General features: G+C 41.4%; 1 protein-coding gene across 5 annotated transcripts in view; it reads left to right on the plus strand.

The window, feature by feature from the left end:
• ppp1r12a (protein phosphatase 1, regulatory subunit 12A) overlaps positions 1-15,120 on the plus strand; it is a 55,374-nt gene that overhangs the window by 25,188 nt on the left and 15,066 nt on the right. For 2 of the 5 annotated variants that reach the window (XM_046072053.1, XM_046072052.1), the window contains exons 3-14: positions 2,005-2,123; positions 5,999-6,158; positions 6,779-6,923; positions 7,012-7,086; positions 7,269-7,360; positions 7,575-7,732; positions 7,994-8,115; positions 10,897-11,121; positions 11,420-11,511; positions 11,831-11,944; positions 12,762-12,914; positions 14,167-14,328. In XM_046072053.1, coding sequence (XP_045928009.1) covers positions 2,005-2,123; positions 5,999-6,158; positions 6,779-6,923; positions 7,012-7,086; positions 7,269-7,360; positions 7,575-7,732; positions 7,994-8,115; positions 10,897-11,121; positions 11,420-11,511; positions 11,831-11,944; positions 12,762-12,914; positions 14,167-14,328 — 1,617 coding nt within the window. The remainder of the gene's footprint in view (positions 1-2,004; positions 2,124-5,998; positions 6,159-6,778; positions 6,924-7,011; positions 7,087-7,268; positions 7,361-7,574; positions 7,733-7,993; positions 8,116-10,896; positions 11,122-11,419; positions 11,512-11,830; positions 11,945-12,761; positions 12,915-14,166; positions 14,329-15,120) is intronic. The other 3 variants (XM_046072055.1, XM_046072056.1, XM_046072057.1) reach the window with 3 other exon arrangements.

A 15,120-nucleotide genomic window follows, 5' to 3' on the forward strand; every position in this document is an offset into this window, starting at 1 on the left:
GGGGGGGGGGGGGGGGGGAATCATGAGCACTGAGCCTGTTTCAAGTGGCGTGTTGGCCTAATGAGAAGGGCCTGAGTCTCACCGCATCTTTAATTGGAAGCAGCTGAAGTCAAGATGTTGAACTGTTAAAAATGTCTTGAATCTACTGGAGGGAGACAAAGATATAAAGTGTTAAATATTTCTTTAGGGTGTTTATTCCAGGTCGTTCATGCTTTCACATGTAAAGGGATATGCAGACAAAGACTGTTTAAATTGAATGTTTTGATAGCTTTTAATTAAATCATATATAAAAATAAAGATTTATGCCAATTTTATTGGTTAAATCCTCAATCTGCAAAATTATTTCCTCAAAAGGGGAAAAAAAACTAAACCACTTAATTATCTGTATTACATAAAAGCCACCCCACTTACCACTAATATCTTCAGCATTCTTGACTTGACAATACTCACAACTGTCAGGGTTTTATCAGGTGACACATTAATGTTTTGTACTGTAGGCTTGGCCATTAGGAGAAGATTTTTTTTTGTCAAGCTCTTATCACAGTGTAAAAACACTGACATTGAGAATCCCTACTGTGTTGTGACAAACTTCTCAGTTTGACTTTCTATTGAGTGCTCCTTTTGCATAGTAATTACGCTTCACAGATTTGCAACTTTCAGTTACACGTACAACTATTTTAAGCTGCTCGAGTTGTTACTGGAGCCTGAAAACAATATATCTATAATAAGCTAATACTGGGCACATGTTGGTCAACAACTAATAAGAAACTGCAGAACAGAAATGCCCGAGATAATGTCTGAGGGACTTTGGAAACGGTGTCACCATTACATAGTTTGGCACCGGAGAGTACTGAAAAGTTTGTTTTCTAACTCTAAATGTTCTGCTAAATACATATCTCTACAATTCATTAATAACCACTTTTAAGGGATTCTAAGGAAAAGATTTATGCTATAAAACCGGCTAGAGGCCAGTGTTTGGTTTATTGTAAACCTCAAATATCAGTATTGGCTGCAAAAATCCAGCATCAGGCTATAATGACAACACTGTCATGGGATACAGTAGACATATTGCATAAAGTAAACTGTGTGGAAACTGCCTCCTCATTTAATAGGGATACATTTTTTTTTTTTTAAACTTAAGTGAGCTCCACTTTGACATCTCATGTCTTGTTTGGAGACCACCTGGCAGATGCTAGAAGTCCCAAGTCCTCTACTACTAAGCATTTAATTGGTAGCAATGAATGCTTCGATTGCATCTGTAGTTGCAGTTATGTACTGTAAGATGAACTGGGCGGTAGTTTAGTGTCAAACCCTGGAGAGTAGTAAACAACTAAGCCGTCTGGATTTGTGCCACTCCTTATCCAGATACCTCCTTTTCTTTTATTATTTAGGTGTGGCATGTTCATGTTGTTTGCATAGCTTGAGGAAGACCCTCATGTCATATAAACACATTGTGTGACTTAGGCGCCTTGACTTTTCAGCGCTTACTTACTTGAACATATACCATCGTTATTAACCTTTGTCCTGTTGTGTGAGCTGAACACCAGTAAAAGACTTTGCATTATACTCTTGTCTCTATGGACCTTTCCCTCCATTTGGGTATTTCTTTCACGCTCAGGATTTGTTTTTGAAGAACATTCATATTAGCACACGTCTTTTTTTAGCACCAAAGAATAAAAGGGAACAAGTTTTAAGATTTTGCAATAGATGGGAGGAGTAATTGGTGAATATAACATATATAATTAGGCCTACAGGTGTCTGGAAGATGTGACCGGTAAAACAGGAGATGCAGACTATGGTACAGTGCCGTACGTGCCATTACGCAGCTCCTGTCCTTCAACTGCCTATATATCTCCTTTTGTTTTCGTGCCATCAGAGGCCAGGGTTTAACCTCAAACAAAAATCAGTTGGACTATTTCAAAATATTTGAAAAATTTAAAAGGTTGTTTATATAAATATCATCTTGGTTCAAACCTAACATTTTTGTGCGTGCTGTTGTTGCAGGTATCTCATCAGCCAGGGTGCCAATGTAGGCGTTGTAAACAGCGAAGGTGAGACACCTCTGGACATTGCTGAAGAGGAGGCAATGGAGGAGCTCCTGCAGAATGAGATCAACAGACAAGGTAATGTATTGTAGACATCTTGAACTCTACAGTGCTGTCCATATTAGACTACTGGGTCATCCTGTCCCAACGCAAAAATGCCACTGTAAAAATGTACTGCTCTGTTAAAGTGTCAAGTGAATTTGAACTGCTGATGTACTGTAACTAATATAGCCTTGGCCAAAAGGTTATGTAATGTTAATGCAAAAAGAAAGAAGTGGAGACAGAACAATGCTGGGGTTTAGTGTTGAAATCAATATTTGGTGTATAATATAACTATGTACACTCTGTTTTCCCTGGACAGATGTTACAAAGTCAACCTAAAAGCAGACTATAAGATTAAAAGTTATTGAGGTCACTTATAAGCATGCAGAACAATAATAAAATGTTGTGAAGAAGTTTCTAGTGTTATCATGTACTCGAGCTTAATCATATCTAGAAACAATCATGACGTGTTAAGCATGTTAATGGCAGCATTGCTAGTAGGGGCCCTAAGTGTATTTCATGCATGTATGAGTATGTTATCAAATAGAATCTCATCAAGTGTCTGTTACCTGCTGTTTTTCACTTGCTTGCTTGAGGAAAACTTGCATAATATAGAAAAGTGATCCAGCTGTGTTGTGAGCACTCATGTGATGATTCAAAACTGAAAAGTCGAGTCTTTCTATTTCTGGCCAGGGCATTCTTGAGATGATGAAAGGCCCTCCCCTATGGTGAGAGGCCATGCACAGACGTGTTAACTGGCCCCAGGCCAGAGGGGTGCTCCTCAGCTCAAATTCACTAATAAAGGTTGGCTGGCTTTCCCTTCTCTGTGGCACCAGTTGCCATTTTTTAAGCAAGCTTTACATTCTCACATTTTACTACATGTGTTTGCATGCATAGTGAAATCCTGCGTTCATAGCCACGGCCATTTTAGTTTACAGTAAGGTGTGAAATGCAAGTCGTGCGCAGGTTGCCTTGTCAGTACATGCATCTATCAGTAGCCCTATTAGAAATATATATGAAAAGCTTGTGGACAGGGTCAGAAGATGCACAGTCTCCATGTCATATACTGCATACGGTCTCCACTGTCTTGGCTTACACTGCTTTTAAGCATAGTGTGCATTAAATTAATGTGTATATAGTCTAGTATCTCTAGCAAGAAAAAAGGCTGTCTTTAAGCTGTCACTTTCTTGACAGTATTTAAGTCAAGGTCCAAGTGTTTGAAACACATGGCATCCTGTGATAATTACACCCAGAGTGCTGTTTGCATGTCACGCTCCTGGACCGTGTTATATAATGGCGGTGAGACATGCACCCACCCGAACCTCAAGCATCCCTGCCAGCGGCAGATGTCAGCTTTGATTTGCCGATGCCTGATAGATGTGCTGCCTGCTTCTGAGCATTCACACACTGCCTCATCTAAGATCCATCACTAATCTTCATTTACCATGCTCATAACTTCAGAGCCAAACTGCTGAATATGTTTTTATTATGTGGACATTATGTATTCAAGGTTGAGCCTTATTTATTTATTCATTAATGCAGACTAGCTTAAAACTGCTTTCAAGAGAAAACTCAGCTGAGAAAAGTGAATTTGCAGTGATCCTGGCCTCAGGGCAGCTGCAGACAATCCACAGCTCAGTTCTCTGTGCTGGCGGCATTATGCAACTAGCTGTTGTGTAATGATTCTGTATGTTTGTAATGTGATTTTCTCCCCTCAAAGAGATACTAGTCATGGGGTTAAACTTGTTAGCAAGCTGCCATGGTTTCCCCTTGGCAGGGATAACCTCTAGATCTTCTCCTAGACCCTGATTGAGTCAAGTGACTGGACAGCCCTGCCACCCTTCTTCCTTTCTCCGTCAGCTGCCTCATGAGGGCTGCTGCCTGTCCTTGTAACTGAATGTGGCTGATCTCAGAATTTGTTTTAACTCTCACACACTCCCTGGTGCTGAGAGGACATAGAGGATTGGGTTGACAGCAGTTTCCTCTCTGCACCTTTCTTTTGACTTTTCTAAAAAGCCAGTAACTATACATGCCTCTGAGGATCCTTGCTTCTGTGCTTGCGTCAGGTTAGATTTCAGTGACTGTTTCATTTTGGCTTTGACACGCTGTTGGTATATTGTCAGTGAGGTGAAGGGGAGGCAAGTCCTTTTTAGGTCTTTAGGATTTTTTTTTCTCTTTATCTTTTCAGTGCTCAGGTAGAAGATGTGCTGTTCTCTTATAAAAACTCAACTTTGAACTGTTGCCAACTCTTCCACTGGGCTCTCGTTCCGTATTCCTACTTAGAGGCCATTAGGCTCCCTGCTTTTTATAGACACAGTGTAGGCTACTTCCCAAGAGATCACGGGACGTTGCCCTACCTGGCCAGCTCCCATTGCCTACATTAACTCGGATGCCCTAAGAAAGTTTAGGTTAATTTTCCTCCGTAGGGAATGTGCACGGTGTTTTCTCTTACGTCAAGTTGGGCTGGATTTACATGATAGAAATAGAGTTGCACAGCACTTACCTGGTGATGTTCTTTTAATGCCAAAAAGACCATGCCTTTTGATCACATATTTCAGTCTTAATCCTTTTTATAATGTCTATAGTATGTCATTGTTTAGCTTAAGTTATGCTAAGAGTTAGTTTGTAAAAAGATTACTGGCTTTACTGTTCATCCAACCATAGCAGGACAAAGTGGTCCAGTCCCTGTCCCAAGTTACTTGGTTTCAAATGTATCAAATGAAACTTGAAATGCAGTCAAACATAAACCCAGACACTGAGTCATCTTCATCCCATTTGGTTTCACTTTCTTAGACCTCAGTTCACCGATAATCCTCATAATGAGCAACATGTCGAGTTTTTAAAAGAGGCAGAATATTACTGTTTCCTTGCATAATTTAAGCCTGTGGTGCGTGTGATTTCCATTGACATTTAAGGCTTGTAGTCAAAATAAAAGTTATGGAGCAAAAGGCATAAAGCCAGGTGTCTTTGTGACTTTGTTTGGGAATGGAGTGTCCTCTTATTGCTTTACAGATCTGCTTGTGCTTTACCCTGAGGGCTAAACCTCTGGGTAAAGTCAAACTTTCAGACACAGATGTCGTCTTTTCTCGGTTTTAAAAACTTGAGGCAATCTTAAAGCATTTTAGGGTGTCATGGCATGAGTGATGATGTATCCTTTGGAATAGAACAAGATCAGCTGAAGTTTTGGGTCCTATACCAGGGCACTTTTTGAATCACTTCTTTATGAAGTTCAACACGGTTAATGCTCAGCTGACGAGTCTACTACTCATGCAGCAGTGCATGTCAGATCGTCTCGTGGTCCAACTAGGTGTCGTCAAGACAATACAGGCCTGTTTTCACTGCTGCATTGTATGCCGCTTATAGCTTAGACGTATTGACCCTCTTAAGATGACTGAGGCCTGTGTGTTTGCAGCCACTATTTCATTGACAAATTGACAGAATATTGGCACAAAACTGTTTGCTAAAGCAGAACAAGTGCTTTACAATGCCCTCTAGTGTTTAGAGAGGTTGCCAGAATGATGTAATGTCTATTATTCCTCTGTAGAACCTTAAACGCATTGGATGACATTAATAAAAGTACAGGAGTGTGTGGGTTGAATCGTGTGTAACAGACTTGTTGTAGCTATGATTATTGTCACATTATCATGTCATTAAATATGCAAAGATTTATCTCATGGCTACAGATTGAAATAATGTCTGTTACTGTAATCCATAGTCACAAACTTATGTAACATCAAATACATATGTTTTCTCCAGATTTAAGACAAGTAGAACTCATAATAAATACCTCGATGTAATTGTGCTCCGTTGTCATTCCTCCATTCTCTGGGTTCAGTGTTACAGCTGGCAGCAGTAGCAGGTAATCATTCGGTGCCACTCTGACAGCAGCAGTCTCTTCTGTCACTTACCAGGGGTGGATATCGAGGCAGCCCGGAAAGAGGAGGAGCGGGTGATGCTGAGGGACGCCCGGCAGTGGCTCAACAGCGGCCAGATCCAAGATGTCCGGCACGCCAAGTCCGGAGGAACGTCACTTCATGTAGCTGCTGCGAAGGGATACGCAGAGGTTTTAAAGTAAGCAGTGGTTTTGATTTCACAGGTAGTAGAATCATTTATTGCTCGTTGTTACATAAAGCCTTTCCTTTATGTTACGTTGTATAAAAGACTATTAATAGTCAAGACAGTTGTGAGGCCTTTCTTTGCTAATGTCAAACATAGCTTGGTCTCTGTATCTTGTCAGTGCGTTGTTCCGACCCTGCATCTGTAGGCTGTTAATACGGCTACACAGCTCGAGGAAAGGAACTGCAGCCGCCTGTCCATCTGGTCTGGGAATTCAGCCAGCGTACTCTACTGCCATAGATAGTGCTAAGATCTCTGATTTTTAGCGCAACAAACATATACAAGCCAGGAATCTAAATGTTTTCCTCATCATGGCAGAATTATGGGCGAAAATATTAGAGTTTAGCTGACGTCACCCTGCTCTTGCTCAGTGACAACAACTTTCAGAATATGTGTCCGTGTGTTTAGGGGGTGGACTATGTATCTCAGATATCTGACCTGGGGTTATAATGCTGACGCACTTCTCAAAGCCTGGACACTGGCAGCACCTTGAAAGATTAGTTTACAGAATCGAATCTGAGAAAAAAAGATTTGCTAATTCTAAGTCTCTCCTCCCTTTCCAACTCCATGTGCAGGCTTTTAATCCAAGCAGGGTATGATGTAAATATTAAGGACTATGATGGCTGGACTCCTCTACATGCAGCAGCACACTGGGGCAAAGAGGAGGCATGTAGGATACTGGTGGAGAATCTATGTGACATGGACCTCATTAATAAAATGGTGAGTAACAAGCACTGTCGTAGAGTCCTGTCATTAAATTCTGTGCAATCCATATTTTAGAACTTTTTATTTTATTGCTTTCCCTCAGGGCCAGACAGCTTTGGATGTAGCTGACGAAGATGTTCTGGGATACTTAGAAGAACTACAAAAGAAACAAAAGCTGGTAAGTTGATGTGACCCATATCTACACCAAACAACTTATTCAGCTGTTTTAATGGTGGATACATTTGGAGGTGTTTTGTAAAAATTTTTATATATATATAAAATTAGTGGAAGCCTGTGATTGAGTGGGAATGTGTGAATCCTCTTCAGTAACATTCATTGTGTCTTTCCCCTTTATTGCAGCTGATGAGTGTGGAGAAAGACGTTAAGAAATCTCCTTTGATTGAAACAACAACCACCGGGGATAACAACCAGTCACTGAAACCACTCAAGAGGTAAATACCTTGAAAAAATAATCAACAGAAACTGCCTACTGAATGTGTGAGTGTTATTAAGCCACCTATAGCTCAGACATAACTAATTAAACTTCTGTAGGTTTAAAATATTTTATTTTGTATCTTTGGCTTGTATTCTCTCTTGTAGCTCAAAATGCTGTACTACACTGATGCTGTAGTTCTCTGCTAATGGTGTCAAATGTGTGTTTTGCAGCAAAGAAACACTGCTTCTGGAGCCAGAAAAGAGCGCCCCACGCATAGACACCTTAGAACCGGAGAAGGTGGATGAAGAAGAGGATGGGAAGAAGGACGAATCAAGCTGCTCCAGTGAGGAAGAGGATGATGAAGATTCGGAGTCGGAGACTGAAGCAGGTACTGTGTGTGTGTGACTTATTTTAGACTTGTTGTGGTATCACTAAATCAGGTCAAAACAAAAGAATTTCGGTTAAATGTCTCGCATACAAATTTGATTCTGCCTACCCTTTTTCTTGTGGTCAAACGTCACCATCTAAATTTGTTTTCCATACTGCAGTTATGTTCTGACTTTTTTAAACACATTTTCCAGAATTGTTTTTTATTATTAATTGTTAATTGACGCAAACAACTAATACTTTTTCTTTTTGACCCTGCCAGACAAGAGCAAGCCTTCAGCATCAGTGAGCAACAACACAACGCCCACCCCGACCACCGTCACCGTGTCATCTCCAACTAGCCCAACCAACCAGGTGACGACCCCCACTTCACCGGTAAAGAAGGTACGACCTGGTGGACAAGTGGTATTTATTATCCTACCGTGTGCAGACAGCTGCCATGGTACTGGCAAAAAAAAAAAAATCAAATAGGACACGTTTCACTCAAATTGGGAAGCAGTTGATGGGTTTTAGAAAAGGCCTTCGAGGAAATTAAATGCAGCATTGCCATGATGCAATCATGTCCCAATCATGTCCCTATTCTACCCTCTAGTCACTTCAGGTAGTAACTACACCTCCTCCGTTGCACTAAGCCAGTGCAACTTTGCTCTACTGAGAGATGTTGGTGCTTCATTATGTACACAAATCTGTAAAATTATCTATTTGGGTTTTCCTCCCCCTTGAACACAAACCTAATTTCACAGCCGGATGACGATACTGGGGGATTACATAAATGATTTTGCAGTTCATACTCCAGGCCATCACAGAAATAGTTGTTCCTGGTTGTGATTTGTTCTTCACGTCGCAGCACAATGAGCAGACGAAGCGAACACGTCACACAGGCCGTGAGAATGACAGTTACGAGCAATTTTTGGTGGCGTTTAACAAACATGGCAACAGGCTGTACAGTGGGGATGATTGGTGGCCAATTCTGGATAATGTTAACGGTTTACTATATGCCTGTTGGATACCAGGAGCCTGGACTTTATAGAGCACTGGATTGGGTTGGTTGTTAAGAATAAAACTAGAAAGTGTTCCATGGTAGTGTTTTCCCACTTTTGAGTCTGCTGCCCTCTGCTGGCAAATTGAGGCCAAGCATTTAACCATAGTGAACCTGGTCAACCTTTCCAAGGGCACGTCTGCTTCCTTCAGGCCACTGGTTCAAACAAATACTTAATGTGGCATCATTTTTAACTGTTAGAAAGGTACTTTGAGTTTTTTTGTGTGGCATTCAGAAAAGCTGTGATACTCATTTCCAAGTCTGTGATATCAGATACCACCTACAGAATGCATCATCATTTCACACTCAAGAATGCAGCCTAAATTAGAGGGTACATTTTACAGTGTCCTCTCTCTTTCTGAATTTGCACCCTTTAGTCTATGGCCTGCAATCAGTGGCCACATATCTTTTACACTTTCTAAATGTTGCTTCTTTTGTTGCATTGTTATTGTTGTTCCAATCTTTCTTTGAAGCCTAGTGCTCACACATCACAATGTCTTCTGTCTAACAAGAGTGAGCAAAACATTAACAATGTCCGGTTTTGACACTACCAAATGTTTGTGGGATCTGACACTTATTCCAATTTGAACATTAATAAATAATAACAATAATTAAACCGGTTTGGCAGTAGGCATTGTGTGGTGTGACTAGGCCTTAAAAAAATCTGTCCTACCATAAAGTGTTTCTTTTGCTGCTGCTGCTGCTGCTTCTGTCTTATTCTGGCCTTTTCTCTGTCTCAATCTCTCTGTCCTCCTCCATGCCCTCCCTCCCCCCGTGTCTTTCTCATCCTGGGCTCTTGACTTGGTTGGCTTTAGTTTGATTGTATTACTCCCCTCATGCCTGTGGCGGAGCCAGGCTGTCCTGCATTGTGGCGTCAAGGCTTGCGCAAAACAGGCATTTCTCTAGTGCCAAAAAAACCTATGGTGAGGCATTGGTGTGCACCAGAGTTGTTCTCTCATCCTACATGCACCTGTGCACTGACAAAGTACTTAACACCCCCCTTAACCACCCTGGCCCAATCCAAGTGATGCTGATTGAACCTACTGCTGACTTTCACTCATCAACCCTACATTGTGTTGTTTTCACTTGTAATCAACAAATGAACTGTACTGATGGTGCTTTCACCCCGTGTCTGTGTTGCTTCTGTGTTTTGTTTAGTTGCTTGTCTTTTGAGAGTTTGTTTTAAAAATGTATGTGTGGCCAGACCTGAAAACTATCAGACCCTAAAATCCCAACTATTTTAATTACTCTTTTACCACCTATTGTACAAGAGCATAGCATAATTATCGTGTTGTAAGAATAGCATTTACTCTGGGATAACTTTTAGAGTCTGGTAGTGGTAGTAGTGGTTGTGGATGTGATCAAACACATTAACAAGCATGTCCTTCATTTTAGAAATGTCCTCTTAATGGTCGACTTAATAGATTACATCAATACGTCGACTAACGTAATGCGAGTCGACGTATTTACGTAATCTATTACGCATCGCTGCGTCCGGTGTTAATGGGATTCTGGGACAAGCTCCAGCTACATGACGTCGCCTTCGACCGTCTAAAGTTCGGGAGTATTTTAGACGGACACTCAACAACTTGGTGCTCCATGAGCTCTGTGAACTGGAAGTAGCTTCACTGCAGCACAACTGCTGTCCACGAATACGTGAAGCGGCATGAACACATGAAAAAGTACACGTGCGAAAGTATCCCGGAGCACTGACGGCACCACCGCAAATCTTGTTTACTTTCTGCTATGCTACTATTGTCGTTATTCTTATGTGCTTCATCAGGATGGTTGAATAAAATACTGATTTATTGATTAGACATGTTTTTGATATTTATTTAAATTGGTATGTTAGTCGAGTAATAAGCAACTTTTTTTCCCTTTAGAATACACACTTAGTCGTTACATTAATCGACTAATTGAAAAAATAACGTTAGATTAATCGACTTGAAAAATAATCGTTATGTACAGCCCTAATTTAAACATAAAAATTGCAGCGTATTGAGATTAATCCAAAATGTTTGACCTGATTGACTTGTTTGTTGATGACTAAAAATCTAATTTACCGTCTGTGTATTTATCAATGGTTAACTTTGTACTCTAAACCGCTCCCCCTTCCTCCCTTTCAGGTCCCTCAGCCTGCTGGAAAGGCTTCAACTAAAGTGGAGGATGATAGGAAGGACGAATCGCCAGCATCGTGGCGGCTGGGTTTGAGGAAGACGGGCAGCTATGGGGCTCTGGCAGAGATCACAGCTACCAAGGAGGCTCAGAAGGAGAAAGACACGACTGGGGTGATGCGCTCAGCCTCGAGCCCTCGCCTGTCGTCCTCCCTGGACAATAAAGACAAAGAGAAGGTCAACAGTCACATGGTCACATCCTTTATTTTTTCAGTCTCTTAGACCACTGGGACACTAGGATGTCCCGAGTGATTTTCCAGCTGGCTACATTATAAATGTATGAATGAATATGAAAAGGAAGAAATCGTTCATATTTAGGCTTGATGCGGCCATGACCTGCTTTTTGTAAGAGCTTAATTAGGCCTGAAAAGGCACCCTAGATGCTTTTTAATAGTAAATAAAGTTTGTAGGGATATTTGACAGCTGTTCCATGGATGGTCACTAATATGGGTCCTATTTATTCCGCTGTCTCCAGGAAAAAGATAAAGGGACCCGGCTTGCCTATGTGGCCCCTACCATCCCCAGGAGACTGGCCAGTACTTCAGACATTGATGAGAAGGAAAACAGGTGAAGCCTTAGAGCCAAGTGGCTCTGTGCAAACATGCATTGGCATGAGCGGCTCCTGCTGCCCACTGCTGTGTGTTGCAGGCAAAAGACCTCAATGCTCTGCATGGTGTGTGTGGCCCTAAGGAACTGCCTTAATTAGTTTGTTGTGTCGTGCAGCAATGGATTTGGTAGACTTCAAAATCACTAGGAAAATGGTGGATTTCAAAGTGGGTAGAGTTAGGTTTAATGAAAGACTACTACTTTTATCAGCACATATCTAGTCTCTGTCAGTATCTGTTAATGAAAGCCTGGGGTACAATTGTAGCATTTGGTTCCCCAGGGACTCTACTTCTCTGATACGTAGTGGCTCATACACTCGGCGACGCTGGGATGACGACCTGAAGAACAGCGAAGGAAGCGCCTCCACCAACCGAACTCCCAGCTATCAGCGCAGGTTAGCGTCTGCTGCGAAATAAATCTCTGCCAAACTTCTCATCATCAGATTTCTGTTACATCTGGGGTGGGTGTGTGTGTGTGTGTGTGTGTGTGTGTGTGTGTGTGTGTGTATATATATTTTATTATTTTATGAGGTTGAGCTTTGCATAGCTGTGGAACTAAAACGAGTTGTTTATCAATCATCTGTAAATTTTGCTTTGATTATGTCATCAAAAGCTTCCACGCACAGCAGCAGCTACTGAGAAAGCCATGCCGAGCAGCCCAAATGCCTTTCTCTATCACTGCCACAGAGTCTGTTGCATGACTGTACCTGTCCTGTCAGGTTGTTGTGCCACTGAGTTCGCAATGCATTACTTTTAAAAAGCCTGTCTGTCCCAGAGATAAATCATATTCCCAGGTTTGATCGTGGCACAAAACCTAGACATGGATTTATGCTGCATGCATGTCATATGGGGAAAATACTGGATACCAGTCTCCTTTTAATACACTACTATTTTAAGTTGTGAAAGCTACGGAATTTGAAATAAATCTTTTCAAAGATCAAAGTATCTTTTAATTAATGAATGTATGCTGACCGAACAAGGTAATTGCAATCAACAGAAATCTACAAAAACCTTCATTGAAGGTATCTCCAAACACTATTTAACTGTTGATTTTAATTGTCCTGTTAGCAGTTAGTCCCATATGACATGAATGCACCAATAGTGTGCAAAGCTTAATAGTCTTATATATCTGTGTTTCTTATACTGTATCTGTGTGTGTGCGCCTCCACCGCTAACATGCCTCTCTTGCCCACCCGCCTGCCAACACGCCAGCACGTCCCATACGCTAGCACTAGGGCGGAGCGGCAGCATGCGGGACGTGCCAGCCAAGTCTTCGTCCACCTCCAGCTTGGACCCTAACAACAGTAATACTAAACCCTGGCAGCCACCCTCCTCCCACTACCAGTCTTACAGCATTTACCGCAGGTACACCAGCCTCAACAGGGGCTCCACCGTCTCTCCACCCACCTGTCCTCTCTGACCGTGTGTCTCTACTCTGGTGAAGTGCCTACCTTGTGTTTTGTGTTCCTCTGGTTGCCTATAATGTCCAAATGAATTTTGGAAGAGAGTTGTTTTACCATCCAGAACTAGCCACAGTATATAGCCTGGTTTCTCGTTTTGTCCAAAGTGATGAATGAAGAATGAAGTAACTCTATTAATGAAGTTAGGACTGAAATGTTATCCAGTAAAAGCAGAAACAGATTTTTCTTTTGATTGACAACAGAGATTGGAAAAACTTGAATGCTGTTGACATTGAATATTACTGTGACCCTGCAGTACTATTAATAAAAGTATGCTCAGCTTAATTTTCACTGAACTGTAATATTTAAACTCCAATACCTGTCTGGAATAACTATAGAATTTGATCCATTCATTCGTCTCACAAAGACAATTAGTTAGTTTTTGCATATTAGTTAAAGTTGCTCAGAAAAAGTTGGACAACTTTTCCCCAAAATAAGGTTTAAAAAGCATTTTTCCCAACCAATTATACTTCTGCTACTCATGCGTCACTACTACCACGCATGTGCAGTAGAAGTAAAACAGACCCTTACATCAGTGGAACCAAACGATTGACTGAAATATATTTTCCGCTTTGGCTGTTAAAAGCAGATGATTGGCTTTCTAGCGGGAGGGGCGGGATAACCGTCATTTTTGCCCTTACGGGCTTTCCCCATAGAGTTATATTGAGGATGTAATTGAGTGGCGTGTCTCCTCTAAAATGTCGCTGTCTTGATTTACCTTTATGTTTACACGCAGAGCCATCATTACTAACAGCAGAAACCCAAGCATTGAGACTGACTGTCAAACAATGATGTTTTAAACCTCTAACTAATCACGCAATATAGGCTGTAGAACTATGAAGGGAAAGGATAGCTGTCTCCCAATGTTTAATTCTTAAAAGCATCAGTGTAAACAGGACATTCTTGTCATAGAGAATACACAAGAGAGAATTTTCCCCTCTTTTATCACAAAAACTGAGCTTTAGTGACCCACTCCTGTTTTATATTTTCCCCTGATATCATGCATTCACAATGCTGATATGAGGCAAAAATATATTATTAATAATCAGATCATCTAACTTAATTATCAACATTATACCTGTGAAAACAAAGCTTTATTTGTGTCTTGCTCTGTCTTACGGGTGTCTGTTGTGTTTGTCTGACATTTTGTCCTCCAGTGGCTCTTTCGGCAGAAGACAAGAGGACTTGAGTTCCTCAACCACCTCCCCCACGACCACCACCACCTCCTCATCTGTTACCTCGCCTACAGGCCATCGGGGCCTGCTCTCCAGCCTGGGCTCCTCCTCCACCCGCACTGGCTCCACCAGTCTCACCAGCAGGTACACACACGAGCAGGACTGCTGTCAGCGGGCGAAAAAAAAGCATAACAATAAACCTTATTGTATACGGGTATTGGACTAATACAGGTGCTGGTCATATAATTAGAATATCATCAAAAAGTTGATTTATTCCAGTAATCCCATTCAAAAAGTGAAACTTGGATATTATATTCATTCATTACACACAGACTGATATATTTCAAATGTTTCGTTTCATTTAATTGTGATGATTAAAACTGACAACTAATGAAAATCCCAAATTCAGTATCTCTGAAAATTAGAATATTACTTAAGACCAATGCAAAAAAAGGATTTTTAGAAATGTTGGCCAACTGAAAAGTATGAACATGAAAAGTATGAGCATGTACAGCACTCAATACTTAGTTGGGGCTCCTTTTGCCTGAATTACTGCTGCAATGCGGCGTGGCATGGAGTCGATCAGTCTGTGGCACTGCTCAGGTGTTATGAGAGCCCAGGTTACTCTGATAGTGGCCTTCAGCTCTTCTGCATTGTTGGGTCTGGTGTATCGCATCTTCCTCTTCACAATACCCCATAGATTTTCTATAGGGTTAAGGTCAGGCGAATTTGCTGGCCAATTAAGAACAGGGATACCATGGTCCTTAAACCAGGTACTGGTAGCTTTGGCACTGTGTGCAGGTGCCAAGTCCTGTTGGAAAATGAAATCTGCATCTCCATAAAGTTGGTCAGCAGCAGGAAGCATGAAGTGCTCTAAAACTTCCTGGTAGACGGCTGCATTGACCTTGGACCTCAGAAAACACAGTGGACCAACAC

This window comes from Micropterus dolomieu, linkage group LG16 (assembly GCF_021292245.1).
Source record: "Micropterus dolomieu isolate WLL.071019.BEF.003 ecotype Adirondacks linkage group LG16, ASM2129224v1, whole genome shotgun sequence".
Lineage (NCBI taxonomy): Eukaryota > Metazoa > Chordata > Actinopteri > Centrarchiformes > Centrarchidae > Micropterus > Micropterus dolomieu.